The sequence below is a fragment of the Panulirus ornatus genome, chromosome 7 (genome assembly GCF_036320965.1).
Source record: "Panulirus ornatus isolate Po-2019 chromosome 7, ASM3632096v1, whole genome shotgun sequence".
NCBI lineage: Eukaryota > Metazoa > Arthropoda > Malacostraca > Decapoda > Palinuridae > Panulirus > Panulirus ornatus.
This window is the reverse complement of record NC_092230.1, coordinates 42115516-42138734: the sequence shown is the minus strand read 5'-3', so window position 1 is coordinate 42138734 and position 23219 is coordinate 42115516. Positions and strand designations below refer to the sequence as shown.

Sequence of the window (23219 nt, the reverse complement as noted above, 5' to 3'; positions counted from 1 at the left end):
TTCCCTAAATGGTCAACTACTCCCTCTTGTCAAAACTCCGACTGCACTAAGTACCACATATGAAATGCATCTGACTTTCACTCCCTACACCAAAAACATCAACTTGAAGGTCATAAACAAACTAAATGCCCTTCAAACAATTACTGGAACTGGATATGGACAAGAAAGAATCCTTTACTGTCCTAATAATTTGTCTACTCAACCCTAAACTATGCTTCATTGTCTATTCATCCAAACTATCAAATGTAAATATAACAAAGCTGCAAACCAACAAAACAAAGCACTAGCTGCTTAGTGACCACAGACATTCACTACCTGCACATTAAAACAAAAATATTTCCAAAACAATCTTATCTCAATTAGCTTGGCACTCACTTCTTTGCAACAGACCTAGGCACTTCACACCCAAAGAATGCCTTAAACAACCACCAACCCCTAAATTCAAACATAAAACTGATCCATGCCTCTCACTTTAGAAACCTATACTCGCAGATTCTCCTTCCCCTGACTATAAACAACAGTGACAAACCATATACACATCAAATAAATCCAATGAGCACTGAGAAAATATCCCATAAACCCAGTGCTACATGCCAACCCACCAGAAATACACCTATCTAGACTAAATTTTGAAGGTTTGTTGAATGTGTTTGATGATAGAGTGGCAGATATAGGGTGTTTTGGTCGAGGTGGTGTGCAAAGTGAGAGGGTTAGGGAAAATGATTTGGTAAACAGAGAAGAGGTAGTAAAAGCTTTGCGGAAGATGAAAGCCGGAAAGGCAGCAGGTTTGGATTGTATTGCAGTGGAATTTATTAAAAAAGGGGGTGACTGTATTGTTGACTGGTTGGTAAGGTTATTTAATGTATGTATGACTCATGGTGAGGTGCCTGAGGATTGGCGGAATGCGTGCATAGTGCCATTGTACAAAGGCAAAGGGGATAAGAGCGAGTGCTCAAATTACAGAGGTATAAGTTTGTTGAGTATTCCTGGTAAATTACATGGAAGGGTATTGATTGAGAGGGTGAAGGCATGTACAGAGCATCAGATTGGGGAGGAGCAGTGTGGTTTCAGAAGTGGTAGATGATGTGTGGATCAGGTGTTTGCTTTGAAGAATGTATGAGAGAAATACTTAGAAAAGCAAATGGATTTGTATGTAGCATTTATGGATCTGGAGAAGGCATATGATAGAGTTGATAGAGATGCTCTGTGGAAGGTATTAAGAATATATGGTGTGGGAGGCAAGTTGTTAGAAGCAGTGAAAAGTTTTTATCGAGGATGTAAGGCAGGTGTACGTGTAGGAAGAGAGGAAAGTGATTGGTTCTCAGTGAATGTAGGTTTGCGGCAGGGGTGTGTGATGTCTCCATGGTTGTTTAATTTGTTTATGGATGGGGTTGTTAGGGAGGTGAATGCAAGAGTTTTGGAAAGAGGGGCAAGTATGAAGTCTGTTGGGGATGAGAGAGCTTGGGAAGTGAGTCAGTTGTTGTTTGCTGATGATACAGCGCTGGTGGCTGATTCATGTGAGAAACTGCAGAAGCTGGTGACTGAGTTTGGTAAAGTGTGTGAAAGAAGAAAGTTAGGAGTAAATGTGAATAAGAGCAAGGTAATTAGGTACAGTAGGGTTGAGGGTCAAGTCAATTGGGAGGTAAGTTTGAATGGAGAAAAACTGGAGGAAGTAAAGTGTTTTAGATATCTGGGAGTGGATCTGGCAGCGGATGGAACCATGGAAGCGGAAGTGGATCATAGGGTGGGGAAGGGGGCGAAAATCCTGGGAGCCTTGAAGAATGTGTGGAAGTCGAGAACATTATCTCGGAAAGCAAAAATGGGTATGTTTGAAGGAATAGTGGTTCCAACAATGTTGTATGGTTGCGAGGCGTGGGCTATGGATAGAGTTGTGCGCAGGAGGATGGATGTGCTGGAAATGAGATGTTTGAGGACAATGTGTGGTGTGAGGTGGTTTGATCGAGCAAGTAACGTAAGGGTAAGAGAGATGTGTGGAAATAAAAAGAGCGTGGTTGAGAGAGCAGAAGAGGGTGTTTTGAAATGGTTTGGGCACTTGGAGAGAATGAGTGAGGAAAGATTGACCAAGAGGATATATGTGTCGGAGGTGGAGGGAACGAGGAGAAGTGGGAGACCAAATTGGAGGTGGAAAGATGGAGTGAAAAAGATGTTGTGTGATCGGGGCTTGAACATGCAGGAGGGTGAAAGGAGGGCAAGGAATAGAGTGAATTGGATCGATGTGGTATACCGGGGTTGACGTGCTGTCAGTGGATTGAATCTGGGCATGTGAAGCGTCTGGGGTAAACCATGGAAAGCTGTGTAGGTATGTATATTTGCGTGTGTGGACGTATGTATATACATGTGTATTGGGGTGGGTTGGGCCATTTCTTTTGTCTGTTTCCTTGCGCTACCTCGCAAACGCGGGAGACAGCGACAAAGCAAAAAAAAAAAAAATATATATATATATATATATATATATATATATATATATATATATATATATATATATATATTGCAGTAGGTCATAGTGCTGCATGATATAGTATTTGCTGATAACCATGAGGAAATATAAACATGAAAAATATATATCCCAAGTGCACTTTCATGTGACTGGTGTTAGGAGACACTCAAGAATTTTCACTGTATCGACCCTGATGAAGTAATAACTTGTGACTTATCGTGTTTCATTTTTCCTTATGGACATCAGGAGAGAGAGAGAGAGAGAGAGAGAGAGAGAGAGAGAGAGAGAGAGAGATAGAGAGAGAGGTAATGCATATATTCTATTGTATATGTGAAAAAAAATCAGTTCTCATAAATACTTAGAATCAAGGTACAAGTAAATTCTAGCTCTCATATTCTTACCACCTACAACAGAGAATGGCATGGCTATTATGGGGTGACACCTGGATATTTTCCTTTCATGTGCAAATAATTACAAGTCCTATAGCAAGCAATACAACAATGCACGTGCACACCTACTGTGTGGCGATCTATTGTGTACCACATGAACGAACAACATGACAAGCTTAAGAGACCTTTACTAAACTAACCTTGGCATAGTAGGTCTGAGTACAGTATCAACAACGACAGTGGTGAAGGAAAGGGTAAAATTAGATATTTCATCTTTTATTTCACTATGCATATACATATAATACACACACACACACGCACACAATTATATATATATATATATATATATATATATATATATATATATATATATATATATATATATATATATATATATATATTTCCTATATACATTTGCCATATCCCGCGTCAGCGAGGTAGCATCGACAGCAGAAGACTGAACCTTAAAAGAAAGTGTCCTCATTTAGCCCTTTTCTCTGTTCCTCCTTTTGAAAAGTAAAACAGGAGGGGAGGATTTCCAGCCCCCACTCTCACCCTTTTCAGTTGTTTCTTACGACGTGCAGGGAATACATAGGCAGTATTCTTTCTCCCCTATCCCCGGGAAATATATATATATATATATATATATATATATATATATATATATATATATATATATAGGTAGAAGATCTTCAAGCCATATATACAATGACCTGAAACAATTCATAATTCAAATTTCCATAGTCTAAGATTCCCATCAAAATGGTGCATGACTTTCCAAAGATTTCTGCTTTGTTTACCATACACTGCCATGCTTCATCAGGCATTAATGCCCCATGCATTTTTCTTTTTTCATTATTTCTGTTTTTTCAGTAATTTAACTCTTACAATGGCATCCAACAAAAATTCTACTGACAATGATAAGTGCAGTGGTAAGAATAGGAAGCACATTCCATTTATGATTTGGCATTAAGTTGAAATTTTAAAAACATTAGCAGACAGCATGTCAGTGCATAATCTGACAAGAATGTTTTGGTGTTGGTAACTATATAAAATAATAAGAGGCATATGAAAAAGCTGATAACGTTGTAAAAAGAGATTCAAATAAGGGTAATATATCTAAACACAATAAAAATAAACAAATCAAGATCAGCTACTGTGCATCTTGATAAGCCTGTGCATGGGAGGCTTAAGTTATGCCAAAGTCAACTAGTGTCTATTTCTGGGTCATTTTTGTAAAAAAGGGCTGAGGAATTTTCTTGCTTATGACTACATGGTTGTAAAATTTAACTTGCATTATGATATCCACTATATGAAAGTGAAAGGTGAGTAAATATTCTAAGATAAAGTGACTGCAGAAAAAACATTTTCTAAGTTGGTGAAAGAAAAAAGCACTCGGAAACAAATCTATAATGCAAATGAGCCTTGCCTCTTCTGGTGTTGCATTCCATGGAAAACACCTGCTGGATGAGATGAACAGGCAATCTCTTCCATGATAAACGCTAAGAACAAAATGACTGTGCTTACATGTGTAAATGTGGCTGGGATACAAGTGTATAAGTTGTTGATAATGTGCATGAATGCACATCCTTGTGCCCTGAAGGGAGTAAAGGTGTTACTTGGATTTCAAAAGAAATGAACAAGCTCAGGTGACTCAAGAACTGACCATTGATTCATTTCATAATCATTCTGTGGATGAAACTTGGGATAAATGCTATAAGGGTGGGTTGTCAAAAAGCTGGAAGACTGTTCTCCTCCTAAAGAACTGTTCTGTGCATCTCAATGCCTAGGTATAAGAGTATAGGAATGTTTTTGCAAAATATCTTCCCCTGTCATACTTTAGTGATTCAGCAGATAGGTCATGGCTCAATTTGCTCCATGAAGTATTGCTATGGGAATGAGTCTGAGCACAGTTTGGTTAGTTCCTGTTCATCTGCAAGTGGATTTGTCACATTCAATGGTTTTACCACAAGGGCAGTAAGTGGGCATTTGCAAGGGCTTCAGTGATACAGGCAACAATGAGGAATGAATCGCAAAATTTTTTTCCCCTGCCAGAAAAGCAAGTTTTCATGTTTGACAACCCTGAGAATGATGACAACTATGAACTCATTAAACTTTCAAGTAAAAGGATACAGGCAGTACTAGAATTGTTATGGTATAGGAAGGGTATGAACAATGAAGTGACCAAAAGCTCATGTGAAGATGATATTGTAGATTGGATGAACTGCAACAGTGAAGCACTTGTGAAATGCCAATTAAAAGATAAAGAGACTGCCACACCATGCTTACGAACTTCAGTGAAGAAAATGATGATGAAAGTAATAAAGACAATGAAGAACCACATGAGAATATCAGCAGGGATCAATGGATAAAACATGAAGGTCAGTATATATGGTTCCTGCAGCAAAAATTTTTCATCCCCCTGCCAGAGAAGCAAGTTTTGAAGTATGAAAAACTTTTTCTCTCCAGTATGGTATCCCACAAGCCATGAGAGATTTTAATGATCTCAGGGGCTGACACCTCTTAACTCTAACCCCTTGATGAGATAAATGCTTCTCACCCTTATGGATCAGCCCCAGTCTGCTCTCTGACCAATCATCAACCCTAATGCTACAAAGATGTCACTGTCCCCTACCTGTCAATACCAACCTCACTCACTCATAATTCACAGAACACAGACATCAACCAAACAGTTATTAATGTCAGTTCAGAGGAATGTTTTTTTGAATGAGATGGGAAGGAAGGGCTGAGAGCAAACTGGGAAAAAGTGTTTGGTGGACACTGCTCCAGAGAGGAGTTATTCTAACTTTGAAATTAACATTTCCAAGGTCAGTTAATCCTATGAGCCAAGAGTGCATATCATCATGGAGGAAGAGGGTTACAGATAAAAGATTTTTTCAATAGGAAAAAAAGTGAAGTGGAAACATTACCATATTTGGCTTAGAAGTACGACAAAAGTCAGAATGCACAACTTTTATTTTCAACACAAAATGAGACTAAACTCCACAGCTGTCAAAAAAATAGTCTGTAGATCCTACTATTCACTGACCCTCCCCAACCTGGAATTGGCATCATGGTCCCCATTAGGAACTGCACCCAGTTGGTGGCTGACTTAAGCCTCACTAATAAAAAAATAACTCAGTCACCCAAGTAGTGATTCAGTCATCTCTCATTTCTGTTTCTAATATGGTTTCATCAATTTTTGGTACTCTATACATGATACAATAGGTAATTCATGAGTGCTATCATATCAAGATATGTACTGTGTGTTATGCACCAATACGATATAAAATAATAATAAATGATGTTTTTGTTAGGAGTTCATGTGTTGATGATGTGGGCTGCTTAGAATCCCTTTAGTCTAGTGCTTAAATTCATTCTTGCACCCTTTACAATTCATTCATCATTATGAGTAGGTGTTATCTATTATCCATATAAAGATCCATAATGATAATGCAAGATGATTTTGACAAGCATTCATGAGCTGACAACAAAAGGCTGGTTGATGCCCCTGCAAATACATTTTTTCACTCTTTACTATTCTTTCATCACTGTGAGTATAAGCAGCAAGAAATCTGCTACATTGTAGGTAACTTATGCATCACCATCATTACTCATGCGTTTGTGGCACTTACCTATCATAAGGTATTTAAGCTGGAACAAAAATATATATATATAGCAATCAATATAGTAAAATCTTATTTACACAAGTGGTGAGCTCCTCGGATGAGTAAATGCTCTAGCTATGACACTGCTAACTTCTAATAATATATGATCCAATCTTTATATAGAGGTAAATCTATCTACATATCTATAATGTTTAGGCCATAATTTCAGTAGTCTCTTTCTGGATGGTAAACCTGAAAACAGGAATATTTATGCCACAAAACTGTAAGAATTATGATATAACCTTCATATAAAAAAATGACCACACTCTTCATAATGCCATTATGTCGCAATTTCCCAATTTCTATTATGTTCTACTATTTTCAAACGTAGATATATTCATATATCTAAGTTATTCATAACACATTTTTAGAAGCATTTTTTGGGTGTGGTATTATACCTCTTTTTTTTTTTTTTTAGAAAAGTGCCAAAAATTGCAGGGTACATTTTAGCTGTAACTACTTTTTGTTTCAAAATTGAAAGATAACATATTCAAACACTTCTATACTTCAAATAAGCTAGGAAAATATACAATGATGTTCTAATATACTGCTACATATCCAGTAAAGACGATGCAAATGAACAAATAATATTCTTAAATTGGCTTCATTTAACAGCTGAATTAAAGGTCATAAAAACGATCAAACAATATTTCAACCACAGATCTGTATTCAGCAAGAAAAATGCTCCTTATAATGAGATTTTAAAGGAAATCTATTATTCTGAGAAAAGTACCAAAAATCACAGAATTACCTTCAAAAAATTTTTTGGTTCATAATTGAAAGATAACATATTCAAACACTTCTATACTTCAAATAAGCTAGGAAAATATACAATGATGTTCTAATATACTGCTACATATCCAGTAAAGACGATGCAAATGAACAAATAATATTCTTAAATTGGCTTCATTTAACAGCTGAATTAAAGGTCATAAAAACGATCAAACAATATTTCAACCACAGATCTGTATTCAGCAAGAAAAATGCTCCTTATAATGAGATTTTAAAGGAAATCTATTATTCTGAGAAAAGTACCAAAAATCACAGAATTACCTTCAAAAAATTTTTTGGTTCATAATTGAAAGATAACACATTCAAACACTTCTATACTTCAACTAAGCTTGGAAAATATATAATGATGTTCTAATATACTGCTACATATCCAGTAAAGACGATGCAAATGAACAAATAATATTCTTAAATTGGCTTCATTTAACAGCTGAATTAAAGGTCATAAAAACGATCAAACAATATTTGAACCACAAATTTGTATTCACCATGAAAGATGCTCCTTAAAATGAGAATTTACAGGATATCTATTTTTTTTTTTTTTTTTTTTTTTTTTTTAGAAAAGTGCCAAAAATTGCAGGGTACATTTTAGCTGTAACTACTTTTTGTTTCAAAATTGAAAGATAACATATTCAAACACTTCTATACTTCAAATGAGCATGGAAAATATATCACGATGTTCTAATATACTGATGTATACCTGGTAAAGTACATGCAAATGATCAGATAATATTTTCAAATTGACTTCATTAAATAGCATAATTACAGTTCAAAAAGACGATCAAACAATATTTCAACCACAGATCTGTATTCAGCAAGAAAAATGCTCCTTATAATGAGATTTTAAAGGAAATCTATTATTCTGAGAAAAGTACCAAAAATCACAGAATTACCTTCAAAAAATTTTTTGGTTCATAATTGAAAGATAACATATTCATACACTTCTATACTTCAAATAATAATCGAAAATATATAACAATGTTCTAAGATTCTAATACGTAACCAGTAAAGATGATCAAACGATATTTCAACCTCAGATTTGTATTCAGCATAAAAAATACTCTTTATAATGAGATTTTAAAGGAAATCTATTTTCTGAGAAACCAAAAATTTCAAGGTATATTTTAGCTCAAAAAACCTTTTGTTTCAAAATTGAAAGATAACATATGCAAACGCTCCTATACTTCAAATAAGCTAGGAAAATATACAATGATGTTCTAATATACTCCTACATACCCACTAAAGACGATGCAAATGAGGAGATAATATTCTTAAACTGACTTAATTTAACAGCTGAATTAAAGGTCATAAAGTTCTAGGAGCATTAAAAAATGTGTGGAAGTCAAGAATGTTATCTTGGAAAGCAAAAATGGGTATGTTTGAAGGAATATTCGTTCCAACAATGTTATATAGTTGCGAGGCGTGGGTTATAGATAGAGTTGCGCGGAGGAGGGTGGACGTGCTGGAAATGAGATGTTTGAGGACATGTGGTGTGAGGTGGTTTGTTTGAGTAAGTAATGAAAGGGTAAGAGAGATGTGTGGTAATAAAAAGAGTGTGGTTGAGAGAGCACAAGAGGGTGTTTTAAATGGTTTGGTCACATGGAGAGAATGAGTGAGGAAAGATTGACCAAGAGGATATATGTGTCAGAGGTGGATGGAACGAGGAGAAGTGGGAGACCAAAGTGGAGGTGGAAAGATTGAGTGAAAAAGATTTTGAGTGATCGGGGCCTGAACTTGCAGGATGGTGAAAGGCGTGCAAGGAATAGAGTGAATTGGAACGATGTGGTATACCGGGGTCGACGTGCTGTCAATGGATTGAACCAGGGCATGTGAAGCGTCTGGGGTAAACCATGGAAAGTTCTGTGGGGCCTGGATGTGGAAAGGGAGCTGTGGTTTCGGTGCATTATTACATGACAGCTAAAGACTGAGCGTGAACGAATGGGGTCTTTTGTTGTCTTTTCCTAGAGCTATCTCGCACACATGAGGGGGTAGGGGGTTGTTATTCCATGTGTGGCGAGGTGGTGATGGAAATGAATAAAGGCAGACAGTGTGAATTGTGTGCATGTGTATATATGTATGTGTCTGTGTGTGTATATATATGTGTAAATTGAGATGTATGGGTATGTATATTTGCGTGTGTGGACGTGTATGTATATACATGTGTATGGGGGTGGGTTGGGCCATTTCTTTTGTCTGTTTCCTTGCGCTACCTCGCAAACGCGGGAGACAGCGACAAAGCAAGATAAATAAATAAATAAATAAAGACAATTAAATGATATCTTAACCACAAATTTGTATTCAGCATGAAAAATACTCCTTAAAATGAGATTTTTTAGGAAATCTATCATTCTGCGAAAAGTACCACAAATTGCATGTTAATAGTCGAGGGTATATTTTAGCTAAAAAACTTTTGTTTCAAAATTGAAAGATAAACAAATTCAAATACTCCTATACTTCAAATAAGCTTGGAAAAATATATAACGATGTTCTAATATACTGCTACATACCCAGTAAAGATGATGCAAATGAGATAATATTCTTAAATTGACTTCATCTAACAGCTGAATTAAAGGTCTTAAGATGATCAAATGATATCTTAACCACAGATTTGCATTCAGCATGAAAAATACTCCTTTAATGAGATTTTACAGAAAATCTATTTTTCTGAGAAAAGTACCAAAAATTGCAGGTATATTTTTGGTTAAAAAACTTTTTGTCTCAAAATTGAAAGATAACATATTCAAACAGGTCTATACTTCAAATAATCATGGAAAATATGTAACCATGTTCTAAGATACTGATAGGGTGGGGAGTCAACAAAAACACACATACACACCCAAATTGGAAAGGCAGTGAACTCATGTCAAGTAATGTTTACAGAGGTTAGAATGCAACAGGTTTACATGCTTGTATATGCAAGAATTTGCAATACAGCACAGTGTAAAAGTTATTCATAAAAGAAACTGCCACAGAGCAACTGCAAAATGCACATATAAACCACCATAAATAGTATCAGGTAAACATATGTTGCTCTACAGTATTCAAGAACTCTTACAAGAAAAAGTTAGACAAGGGTCCTTATCCATGTTAGGATGAAGGTAAGGAGAATAAACAGGAAGGCTGGTAATATCCTGCTCCAGCAGGTTGGTATAGGTAGTCAGGGATGGATGACATCAGTCACCAAGTGGTAATTGTTAATTGGTCAGAGAGTGGACTCAGGCAGAGTCAAAAGCTTTTATCGTTGAATAGGAGCTTAACAAGAGATGAGAAGCATTCATCCCACCAGAAGGCAGAGGGTTAAGAGGTTTTTCGCCCTTAGAGATCTGTTAGAATCTCTCAAGGCTCGCAGAACAAACTAACCCATGATAGAAATAATGACTGTGTAACATATTCATAGAAGCTATTCAAGGAGAATTCTAACTTCATGAAGCAATTGTCATATCAAAATATGTTTAAGAAGGCTTCACATCATTCTAAATATTCAGGAATCATGACTCCAATCCATACACCAAACCCGTTATCTGTAAATGATGTAACCTAGCCAGAGATACTTTCTGAAGAATCTCTATGCACTTCAACACCAGCTCCTATGACGTATGAAATTCTAGACTTACTTCCTACCTCTCTTGTTGCCTCACCCTCAGCTGTGCCCAATGCCATCCCAAACACTTGCTCTCCTATGTAATCGCCAAACTCTACCTAAGTCTACAAGAGGAGAAAAGGAAGAATTTTGAATGAGTACAATAGATAAGTTGAACCAGGGTATATGAAGTGGTCTAGGTACAACATGGAGAAGCATGTGGGGCTTGCCTGTGTATGGACGGTACTGATGTCAGTACATTACACAGGGTTAATGTGTAGCCATCTGCAAGTGATAGCACTGTTTGTTTGTTCCTGATGCTACCCCATTTGTGCAGAAGAAGCAATTAGGTATAAAAAACATAAATGAATAAACATAAAAACACATATGTAGGTGTGCTATAAATGTTTCATAATTCAAACATTTGCATATATCATATACAAATAGCATTTAATAACTATAATGGGAATAAAAATGTAGGAAAAAAACTGGACACCACTAATTTGGGCTCAAGATCTTCTACCTATGTGTGTTCAAATACACATATATTCAGATACCTATATATGCATCAGAATCCTTTCCTAGAAAGGGGTCTGGAACAATAAATAAAAAGATAAAGATATTCCCTCAGTGGCCCAGTTCTCTGTTCTTAACGCTACCTCGCTAACGCGGGAAATGGCGAATAGTTTGAAAAAAAAAAAAAAAAAAATATATACATATATATATATATATATATATATATATATATATATATATATATATATATATATATTCCTATGAGTCTACGGGGAAAATTAAACACGATAAGTTCCCAACTGCACGCACTTTCGTGTACTAATCACATCATATATATACATATATATATACATACATATACACAGACATATACATCTATACACATGTACATATTCATACCTGCCTGCCTTCATCCATTCCTGGTGCTAAGCATAATAAACATATATATGTACTTTTCTTTTATTATCATACTTTGTCGCTATCTCCCACATTAGTGAGGAAGTGCAAGAAAACAGAGTTGTGTGGTAATAAAAAGAGCGTGGTTGAGAGAGCAGAAGAGGGTGTATTGAAATGGTTTGGTCACATGGAGAGAATGAGTGAGGAAATATTGACAAAGAGGATATATGTGTCAGAGGTGGAGGGAATGAGAAGTGGGAGACCAAATTGGAGGTGGAAGGATGGAGTGAAAAAGATTTTGAGCGATCAGGGCCTGAACATGCAGGAGGGTGAAAGGCGTGCAAGGAATAAAGAGAATTGGAATGATGTGGTATACCGGGGTCGACGTGCTGTCAATGGATTGAAACAGGGCATGTGAAGCGTCTGGGGTAAACCATGGAACGTTTTGTGGGGCCTGGATGAGGAAAGGGAGCTGTGGTTTCGGTGCATTATACATGACAGCTAGAGACTGAGTGTGAACAAATGTGGCCTTTGTTGTCTTTTCCTAGTGCTACCTTGCGTGTGTGCGGGGACGGGGTGGTCATTTCATGTGTGGCGGGGTGGCGACGGGAATGAATAAAGGCAGCAAGTATGAAATATGTATATGTGTATATATGTATATGTCTGTGTAAGTATATTTAGGTATACATTGAAATTTATAGGTATGTATATGTACATGTGTGGACGTGTACGTATATACATGTGCATGTGTGTGGCTTAGGTCATTCTTTCATCTGTTTTCTTGCACTACCTCGCTAATGCAGGAGACAGCGACAAAGTATAATAAATAAAATATATATATATTCATGTGAGAAACTGCAGAAGCTGGTGACTGAGTTTGGTAAAGTGTGTGAAAGAAGAAAGTTAAGAGTAAATGTGAATAAGAGCAAGGTTATTAGGTACAGTAGGGTTGAGGGTCAAGTCAATTGGGAGGTAAGTTTGAATGGAGAAAAACTGGAGGAAGTAAAGTGTTTTAGATATCTGGGAGTGGATCTGGCAGCGGATGGAACCATGGAAGCGGAAGTGGATCATAGGGTGGGGGAGGGGGCGAAAATTCTGGGAGCCTTGAAGAATGTGTGGAGGTCGAGAACATTATCTCGGAAAGCAAAAATGGGTATGTTTGAAGGAATAGTGGTTCCAACAATGTTGTATGGTTGTGAGGCGTGGCCTATGGATAAAGTTGTGCGCAGAAGGATGGATGTGCTGGAAATGAGATGTTTGAGGACAATGTGTGGTGTGAGGTGGTTTGATCGAGTAAGTAACGTAAGGGTAAGAGAGATGTGTGGAAATAAAAAGAGCGTGGTTGAGAGAGCAGAAGAGGGTGTTTTGTAATGGTTTGGGCACATGGAGAGAATGAGTGAGGAAAGATTGACCAAGAGGATATATGTGTCGGAGGTGGAGGGAACGAGGAGAAGTGGGAGACCAAATTGGAGGTGGAAAGATGGAGTGAAAAAGATTTTGTGTGATCGGGGCCTGAACATGCAGGAGGGTGAAAGGAGGGCAAGGAATAGAGTGAATTGGATCGATGTAGTATACCGGGGTTGACGTGCTGTCAGTGGATTGAATCAGGGCATGTGAAGTGTCTGGGGTAAACCATGGAAAGATGTGTAGGTATGTATATTTGCGTGTGTGGACATATGTATATACATGTGTATGGGGATGGGTTGGGCCATTTCTTTCGTCTGTTTCCTTGCGCTACCTTGCAAACGCGGGAGACAGCGGCAAAAAAAAAAAAAAATAAAAAAAAAAATGTATATATGTTTCTCTTGTCTTACACACCTTGTTTACTTCCTCTAAAACATCCTTTTATTCACCCAAAATTTTCATTACACTCTCTCACCCCAATACCCAACTCTCATTTGCTCTCTTTTTCAACTCCTGCACCTTACTCTTGACTTCCTGCTGCTTTCCCTATACACCTCCTAGTCATATGCACTCCTTCCTTGCAAGTATTATCCAAATACTTCTCTTTCCTCTTTCACTAACAACTTTACTTCATTCCACCACTCACTACCCTCTCTAATCTCCCCACCTCCCATCTTTCTCATACCATATGCATCGTTTGCACATGCCATCACTGCTTCCCTAAATACATCCCATTCCTTACCCACTCCCCTCATATCATTTGCTCTCACCTTTTGCCTTTCTACACTCTATCTCTCTTGGTCTTTCTTAACAGAAGTCTCCTTTCCAAGCTCACTTACTCTCACCACTCTCATCTCCCCAACATTCTCTTCTTATCTGAAAACCTCTACAAATCTTCAACTTCACCTCCACAAGATAGCGATCAGACATCCTGCCACCTACCCCAGTCAGTGCATTTACATCCAAAAGTCACTCTCTAACACATCTATCAATTAACATGTAATCTAATAATGCCTTTTGACCATCTCTCCTACTCACATATGTATACTTGTGCATATCTCTCTTTTTATACTAGGTATTCCCAATCATCAGTCTTTTTTCAGTACACAAATCCACAAGCTCTTCACCATTTCCATTCACAACACTGATTACCCCATGCACACCACTTATACCCTTAACTGCCACATTACTCACCTTTGCATTTAAATCACCCATCACTAACACCTGGTCTAATGCACCAAAACTGTTGACACAGTCACTCAGCTGCTCCCAAAACACTTGCCTCTCAAGATCTTTCTTCTCATGAGCAAGTGCATATGCACCAATAATCACCCATCTCTCTCCATCTACTTTCAGTTCTACCCATATCAATCTAGAATTTACTTCCTTAAACTCTATCACGCATTCCTACAACTCCAACTTCAGGAGTAGTGCTACTCTTTCCTTAGCTCTTGTCATCTCACCAACCCCTGACTTTATATATATTACCCTGGGGACAGGGGAGAAAGAATACCTTTCACGTATTCCCTGCGTGTTGTAGAAAGCAGCTAAAAAGGATGGGAGTGGGGGACTGGAAATCCTCCCATTTAGTTTTTACTTTTCCAAAAGAAGGAACAGAGACGGTGACCAATCAAAGATTGTTTCCTCTAAGGCTCAGTCCTCTTATCTTGATAGTACCTAGCTAATGCAGGAAATGGCGAATATGTATGAAAAAAAATAATATTCGCACAAATAAATATTACATATAATAGTCGCATACCTTCTTTCTAAGAAAGCATCCAGTATTACCCATGACCACCTTTCCAGAGTCTGCACCACTATCAGTAAAGAAACCAAATACAGGTGGAGTCTGGTAACACACACACACAAATGGAATCACTTCAGTATTCATAGATCAATAATTCTAATCAAATGACTAAACTGCACAAGTTCAGCAAAAAAATGCCTTATCTATGCACAAAGCTTCCCTTATAACACAGCAAAAATCATTATAACCATGCAAGACATACAGTGACACCTAAAAGTGTAATGTATCATGTGCTACAGACTTTAAAACCAAACAATAAAACACACACGTATATATTCTTTCTAAAACTGAAACACAGTAAACCTAATAATATAATGTGATATTGAAAACTAAAGCATTAAAATAAAGCCCTAAAGAAAAATTCTTGACAGAGTGCATACTAGACAATGCACAAAAAAGAATACATCAAAAATCATATCTTATATGGTATGCATTTGTCACAAAATAAATAACTTGTTTTAAAACATCCCAATCACCTATTAATTTTGTTTAATACAAAAAAATTTCTTCCCAAAGACTAGAAAAAAAAAAAAAGGAATCTCATTTTAAACAGCTAAAGTGCTGTTGAGTATGAACTAAATTGAAAAAGTATAATTTACACTGTGGCAATAAGTAATGCTAAAACCATGGCCTTTTATCTTTACGGAATTCTACACTGTATCAGCACCTGTGCAAAATTTTTTCAGCTTTCTCCTGCAATTCAACAAGTAATCTACATATGTGAGTGACTACTATGTTTGGTCACGTTAATGGCTTATCTTTCTTTTCTTCACATACATATTTTTCAAGTCTACCCATACTAAGTGCTTCTCAACTAATAAATCAATAACTGCAACATTAAGAGAATTCACTTTGGTAGTGGAAAACTTGCTGATAGATTACACGAACCAAAAGTTGTCTAAAACTACAAGTTGGGAATTTGAAAAACCTTTTCTCTCTTAAATATCATCCTGTAAGTAATAAGATATCTCTTGGATATCTAAAGGGTTAGGATTTTCTAACACCCTCTCAAACCAGGATGTAGTGTGAGTGTTCCTCATCCATGGCTAACCACTGTCCCGTGGTTGCAGTAGCTCACTCAGTTCAAGCCCATCTTTGACCAATCTGAATCCACTATAGTGAAGAAGTTACCAACTCGCTCACTCCAGGGAACTGATCCGCCCCACAGCTCAAAATTTACAGATAGTATGTATCGACCTAAAATTGGTAACCACTGGTGAAGAAAAAGATTTTTCATAAGAGACAGCAGGGCAGAGTAAACTACTGGAATATTACTTAGGGTAACACCACTTCAAAAAGAAAAGGATTTCAAACTTCAAAATGTACATCTCTCTTCTCTAATGGTTCATCCTGCAAGCAATGAGAGAATATCTACATGATGAAGGAGGGCTTTAACAAAAGATTATTTGGCAGGAAAATGAAATGTAGAAATAAATGCCTTCTAAAGGTGTTCCATAGGCACAATGGAAACCAACTCTCCTGAGGAAGGAATCCTGTACCATGCAGGGTAGATCCACCATGTCTGGAGAAGGGAACCATCCTCACACCATGGGTTATAACAAAAAGACCATGTCGAGTCAGTATGATGAGTTTCAGACATACAGATGATTCTCTGAAACACTCCCATTTCAAAAAGAAATTACAGGTTCCTGGGAGGACATATATATTTACTTTTAAAAAATCTAATTTCCAAAAGACTAAGAAATTTTACTTGGCAAAAAGTGCATCTCTTCAAGAAATCCTCTTTGAACTGATGACAAGAACCAATGGTTTGCTTTTTTCAAAATGTTGCCATCAAGAAGATTGCTTTTGAATAAACAGTGTGTATTGCACTAACAGATTTTACTGACTAAAAAGTCCTAATCTCTTGAAGTAGTCTCCCACGAGGGGATGATGATAAGGGCGATCAACAGACTTGATAGTTTCTTACTTAGCGAGGAAGCTGGGGTCTGGTTTTACCTTATCCCATAAGGTGTCAAAAAAAAAAAAATATCTCTTGCATTACACAAGAAGTTGACGAGCTAACTACCAGAAAACGTTTAAATTGTCAAATACCTAGGACTTTTGAAAGGTTCCACTTGTGCTGCAGCAGTGAAGCAACCAGTCTTCTCAAGAAGAATATTCAAGAGGTTTACCACAATAATAGCCTAAAAGATCACCAATTTAAGGGAGGACTGAAAGTTTTTTCAGATGTGCATTATGTCTCGAACAGGATGAATGCAGTGAAACAGTCATTTCCAAAGTGTTCTTAAAACCTCTGCCTAAAATGCACTAAAGAAAAAATCCATAAGTAACATAATTCAAAGCTTTTAGAATGTGTTCCTAAAAAAAGGTTGAGGTGATCTAAAATAATCCTTAAATATCAACCAAGGAGTATGATATAACTGAGAAGTTTCTGGCAATATGGTCATCTGTTTCTTTTTGTCTGTGAGGGAGGTTTTCCAAAAAAATTGTTGGGATAAAAATGGATGCACCCAACAGAAAAATTTCAACCAAAAAATGGAGCACCTGTTACAACTGCTCCACATTGAAATCTGGAGACATAAAGGCTGGTAGTAAAGCTTTATTTTCTCTTTAAATCTAGGAGAGGAAGGAGATTCTACGACCCTCTACTTATCAGTTAAAATTCAGCACCATTATTCAGAGTATTCTAGTAGAAAAAAATAAAGGAGTCAATAATTCCTTGTTTGTTCATGACCCTTTAAAGAATAAAGGCCTTACCCTTGGTTTGGAGTATAAACACAGACCATCTAAGAAGAATCTGGGGCTTGCAGTGAAGGTTTGGAAAATCTCTGCCTGTCAAAATACAATTTCAAATCTTTCCCAGGTAAGTATTTTTGAAAGATCTCAAATTACTTCAGGAATAAGTCTGTTTACCCAGAAAGTAACGTTTTTGGTCCATGACCTCAATCATGTTTTTACATAGGGCTCCAAAACAAAAATCTAGACCCCAACATTTGGGGCAGCACTGCCAACAGAGAAGAAGCAAAGTCCAGAGATATGTTCCTTAGGAGACCAAGGGAGATATGCGCCTGAACTCATCTGGGAATTAAGCAGGACTTCTACAGTTTATCATAAAATTTCTTTCTGCCTCACCCAAATGTGAACCACTGGCATCCTATCCACAAACATACAATCTCTCCTTGTTTACAGATAACATCCGACAAGAATTAACTCACACAGCTCATTCTTTGTAATTAAAGATTTTCCTGCAGTGAACACCATGCACTAGTCCTGCATTTTGGCAAAATAGTATGAGCAATAGATAGAAGTAGTAGGTAGGAACATTTAGGCATGAGCAGAAACTTTAAATAGAAGCAGTAGGTAGGAAGATTACATGGGAGCATTAGTAAGCTGGAACATTATGTAGACACATTAGATACAACAAGTCAGTGAGAACATTCGGTAGAAGCCCTTGCAAATACTGCATCAAAGATGCTCTCTGCCAGTGGCCAGCTAAGGGTGAGACACTAAAGGCTAAGAAGCAGCAATGGAGTTTACACTAGTTCAATATTGCTGTGGCCACCTCCTTGAAAGAGTTCCAGGGGTAAGAGGCATCGGAGATATAGACAGATAGACATAAAATGTACTTCTTGAATGGAGTTCTAAACTCAAAGGTCTAAACTGGCACCTTCCAATTCTCTTAATCTGAAGGTTTTAGAACATACCAATGGGCATCACCATGAACTGCCAAGTCTTGGGTATCAAAGGTGGTCAACTGAATCTGCTCTTTTGAATTTACGTTAGCTAGGAAAATCTCAACTCACTCTTTTTCTGTTTGATTCATTTTTGAGTCTAGGCTCCATGATGTCTATGGTTTACAACTTTACAGGGAAATGTTGTAAATTAAACTGGAGTGGTTCATAACATTTTTCTTGACATGGGAGGCTGAGAATTCTGACTCAAACTCAGAACTCTATCAACATTAGATATGCCCACTTGTCGAAGTAACTACTGACTAGTAAGGAAATATTTTGAGGAGAAACTGATTGAGACCTATCTTCACTCACTTGAAAACATTACCTCAAAATGTAATGTAATAAAATGTAATGCTGTGAACATGGAGGAATGCACTTATGATCTAATTAGCAATAAAGTCAGAAAGAACTTGCCATGCATAAAAGGAGTGGAAGAAATGATAACAAAACCTGAATGGAACGAAAGAGAATACTATGAACAGAAGTGATCCCACAGTTGTGTATCAATACAAACAGTTGCTATAATGAACCATAAAAGCTAAAAGGAATGAATGAAAGTGATGATAAATACAGCAACTTAATTTTACTGATGTCACAAAAGTGATTCTGAAGGAAATAAACATAAAAAATGGTGAAAACAGTATTACATTGAATAATGACATATCTGCCACCCTGATGCCAGCTGCAAAGGGGAGCTGTATCACCTAGATTAACAGACTTAAAAAATTCATAAGTCCATACATAAATGGCTGTCTTTAAATTTCTAGTAAGAATGACTTTGTGTTGAAATGTTGAAGTGTCAAAGTTCATAAATAAAAGACCTGTGACTATCTAACAGCTATGAGACTGAAGCACTTTAATAATCTGATGAAGAAAATGAAAAACTGCCAACTTATTTGGATGAAGATAAAAACCAAAGAATTCATCTCAATAGAGCAACAACTCTAAAGAAGGATTAGCATCTCTTTCACAAGGAAATACTGTAAAGATGCTAGGTCGTATACCAATGAAAATTCTAATGCAAGTTTTGGCTGGTCTGAACATTTCAAGAGGACCTTAATTTACAGACAGTGTACAGCACTACTCAGAATGATGTGGATTACTGTCTAACAGCTTCATTCAACAAACCCACCATAAGTGCCAACTTCAATAAAGTGAAGTTAGGGTCCATGAAAGTGGGTTGCATAAGGCTATGAAATAAGGAACAACTCTACAAATGCAACAGCGTGGCCCATGAACTCTTTATCACCAATTAACATCTGCAAATTTCAATCCAATTAAGATTTAATGAGAACTCACCATTAATTGTGATAAGACAGTGAACTGGAAAAATTTTCACCTTCCCCTTCCCTCTGGTTCTTGTTCTGCCTTAAAAATAGAATCTATGCCTGATGTTCACAATATGGTGCGTTCCATATATTTTACAGTTTCCTATTGTTCAGATGTTTGGTAAATACTGGTGGAATGTTTTTGCTTATAGTCTCAAAACTAAACAATTCCCATCACGGATTTTTTTCATGCAATTCAACATTTCCCACATTAGTGAGGTAACGTCAAGAACAGAGGACTGAGCCTTAAAAGGGAAAATCCCCACTTCACCCCCTACTCTGCTCCTTCTTTTGGAAAAGTGAAGACTGAAGGAGAGGATTTCCAGCCCCTGCTTCCAACCCTTTCAGTCACCTTCAACCGGTTATGTGTGATCCATGAGTATTTCATGCTGCCAGGAAGATCAGTCCCCTGAAGTGAGCTGGTTGGTGATGTAATCACTGTGGCAGACTATCCTTAGTGGGCATGAAAGGAGCAAATTGTGGCTACCATGGAACTGTGGTTAGCTACAGGTAGGAAATAGTGCACAGCTAATGGTTAGATGGGATGCTGGAAGGTCTTCATCCTCAGTATTCAAAAGATATCTTCTGCTTGTAAAACAAACCAGCGAAGGAGGGAAAATTAAATGAGGCCCCTAATCTGCTTCTTTGTGAAAGCCATGTGCACACAGAATATTTAAATATCTTGCATTTAATTGCAGGCAAACCACTGATATGCAAATATTCTTAAAAGTTTTTCTAAATCACATATAATTATGATTTAGTTCGTGGTTCACAAGAAAGTTCTTTCCAGCTTCTCTAAGAGTGACATGAGAGATAATTTTGCCTGCAAAAATGCAGACAGTAAACAGATGAAACTGATTTAACGAAGTAATGTGAGAATGCACCGAGCAGGAGCTGTAAATGATCCTAAAAAGTCAGGCTACATTGGACAAACAGCAACTCATTCGCCTCCCATGTCCCCTATCTCCAATATACAATAAATTTTCAATCCATGTTCTATGACCCTAGCATGTACTTTGCTCATCATCATGTCCATGGAGATCTAAAAAAAGCATGGTGATATCACACATCTTTAATGTGCCACTCATCCTCTTCTCTTACTCACAAATATGCTTTCTCTTCCACTGAAAACTCCATGCTACAACTGGTAGTATTAATTTTCCCTTTATATCCTTGGCCCCTTCCATGAGGCATCTCTTTCAATCCAATCACACACTTTCTCCAAATGCTAAATGTCATGCATGTCACTTTCTTGTTCTAAGTATTTCTTTCATACATTCTTCAAAGGTTCTGGGAGCGATGAAGAATGTGTGAAAAGAGAGAATGTTCCCTCAGAGCAAAAATGGGTATGTTTGAAGGAAAAGTAGTTCCAATATTATACAGTTGCAAGGCACAGGCTATAGATAGGGTTGTACGGAGGAAGTTGGATGTGTTGGAAATTAAATGTTTGAGGACAATGTGTGGTGTGAGGTGGTTTGATTAAGTAATGAAATGGTTAGAGAGATGTGTGGTAATACAAAAGACTGTGGTTGAGAGAGCAGAAGGGGGTGTGTTGAAATTGTCTGGATATATGGAGAGATTGAGTGAGGAAAGATAGACAAAGAGGATACATGTGTCAGAGGTGGGGGGAGCAAGGAAAAGCAGGAGACCACATTGGAGGCGGAAGGATGGAGTGAAAAAGATTTTCAGCAATCAGGGCCTGAACATGCAGAAGGGTAACAGGCGTGCAAGGAATAGAGTGAACTGGAACAATGTGGTATACTGGGGTCGATGTGCTGTCAATGGATTGAACGAGGGAATGGTTAAATCTGGGGTAAACCATGGAAAGGTCTGTGGCACCTGGATGTGGATAGGGAGCTGTGCTTTTGGTGTAATATGCATGACAGCTAGAGACTTAAGTGTGAATGAATGAGGCCTTTTTTGTCTGTTATCCTGGCGCTACCTTGCTGAAGCAGGGGGTAGCAATGCTGTTTCTGTTTATAGAGATGCTTTTTGGAGTCTTAAGAATATTAGATGTGGGGGGAAAGCTGTTAGAGGAGTGGAGAAGTTTTTATCAAAGGTGTAAGGCTTGTGTAAGAGTAAGAGAGAAGACTGAATGATTCTAAGTGATGGCTGGTCTGCAGCAGGGTGTATGATGTCACCATGCTTATTTAATTTATTCAAGAATGGGGTGGTGATGGAGGTAAACGTGAAAATCTTGGATAGAGGGGCAAGTATGCAGTCTGTGAGGGATGAAAGGGCCCAGAAGTGAGCTAGTTGTTTTTTGCTGATGATACAGTATTGGTGGTAGATTTGAGTGACAAACTGCAGAAGCTGGTGACTGAGTTTGGGAGTGTGAAGGGAAAAAGTTGTGAGTAAATATAAATAAAAGCGAAGTTATGTTAAGCAGGATGAGGGACAAGTTAGTAGGGGGTGTGAGTTTGAATGGAGACAAATTGAAGGAAGTGAAGTGTTTTAGATATCTGGGAGGGAACATGGCAGCAAGTGGAGAATGGAAGTGAGTCACAGGATGGGGAAGGGTGAAGGTTCTGGGAGCATTGAAGAATATGTGAAAAGAGAGAACATTATCTCGGAGGGCAAAAATGGATAGGTTTGAAGAAATATTTGTCCCAACAATATTATATGGATGTGAAGAATGGACTATAGATAAGGTGGTGAGGAAGGTGGATGTGTTGGAAGTGAAATGTTGAGGACAATATGTGGTGTGAGGTGGCTTGATCTAGTAAGCAATGAAGAGTAAGAGAAATAAGCTGTAATAAAAAAATGTGGCTGAGAAAACAGAAAAGGGTGTATCAAAATGGCCTGGACATATGGAGAGAATGAGTGAGGAAAGGTTGACAAAGAGAATAAACACATCAAAAGTGGAGGGAACAAGGAGAATGGGAAGATGAGACTGGAGATGGAAGGATGAAGTGAAAAAGATTTTGAATGACTGGAGCCTGAACATGCAGAAAGGTGAAAAACATGATGGGGTAAAATAAATTGAAACTATGCTGTCAATGGACCGAACTAATTTGTGAGAAGCATCCAGGATTAACCGTTTAAAAGTCTGTGGGGCCTGGTTATGGATAGGGAGCTGTGGTTTCAATGCATTAAACATGACAGCTAGAGAATGGATGTGAGCAGGTGTGGCATTTCTTCATCTGTTCCTGGCATTCACAACCTTGCTAATGAGAGAAACAGCAA

The 23219-nt window shown here is 37.5% G+C and overlaps 1 protein-coding gene across 8 annotated transcripts in view; it reads right to left on the bottom strand.

Moving 5' to 3' along the window:
* Flo1 (flotillin-1) overlaps positions 1-23219 on the bottom strand; it is a 235098-nt gene that overhangs the window by 113333 nt on the left and 98546 nt on the right. Inside the window, exon 6 of one of the 8 annotated variants that reach the window (XM_071663591.1) lies at positions 3048-3062. The exons of the other annotated variants lie outside the window; for them this stretch is intronic. Coding sequence (XP_071519692.1) covers positions 3048-3062 — 15 coding nt within the window. The remainder of the gene's footprint in view (positions 1-3047; positions 3063-23219) is intronic. 8 annotated transcript variants of the gene reach the window in all.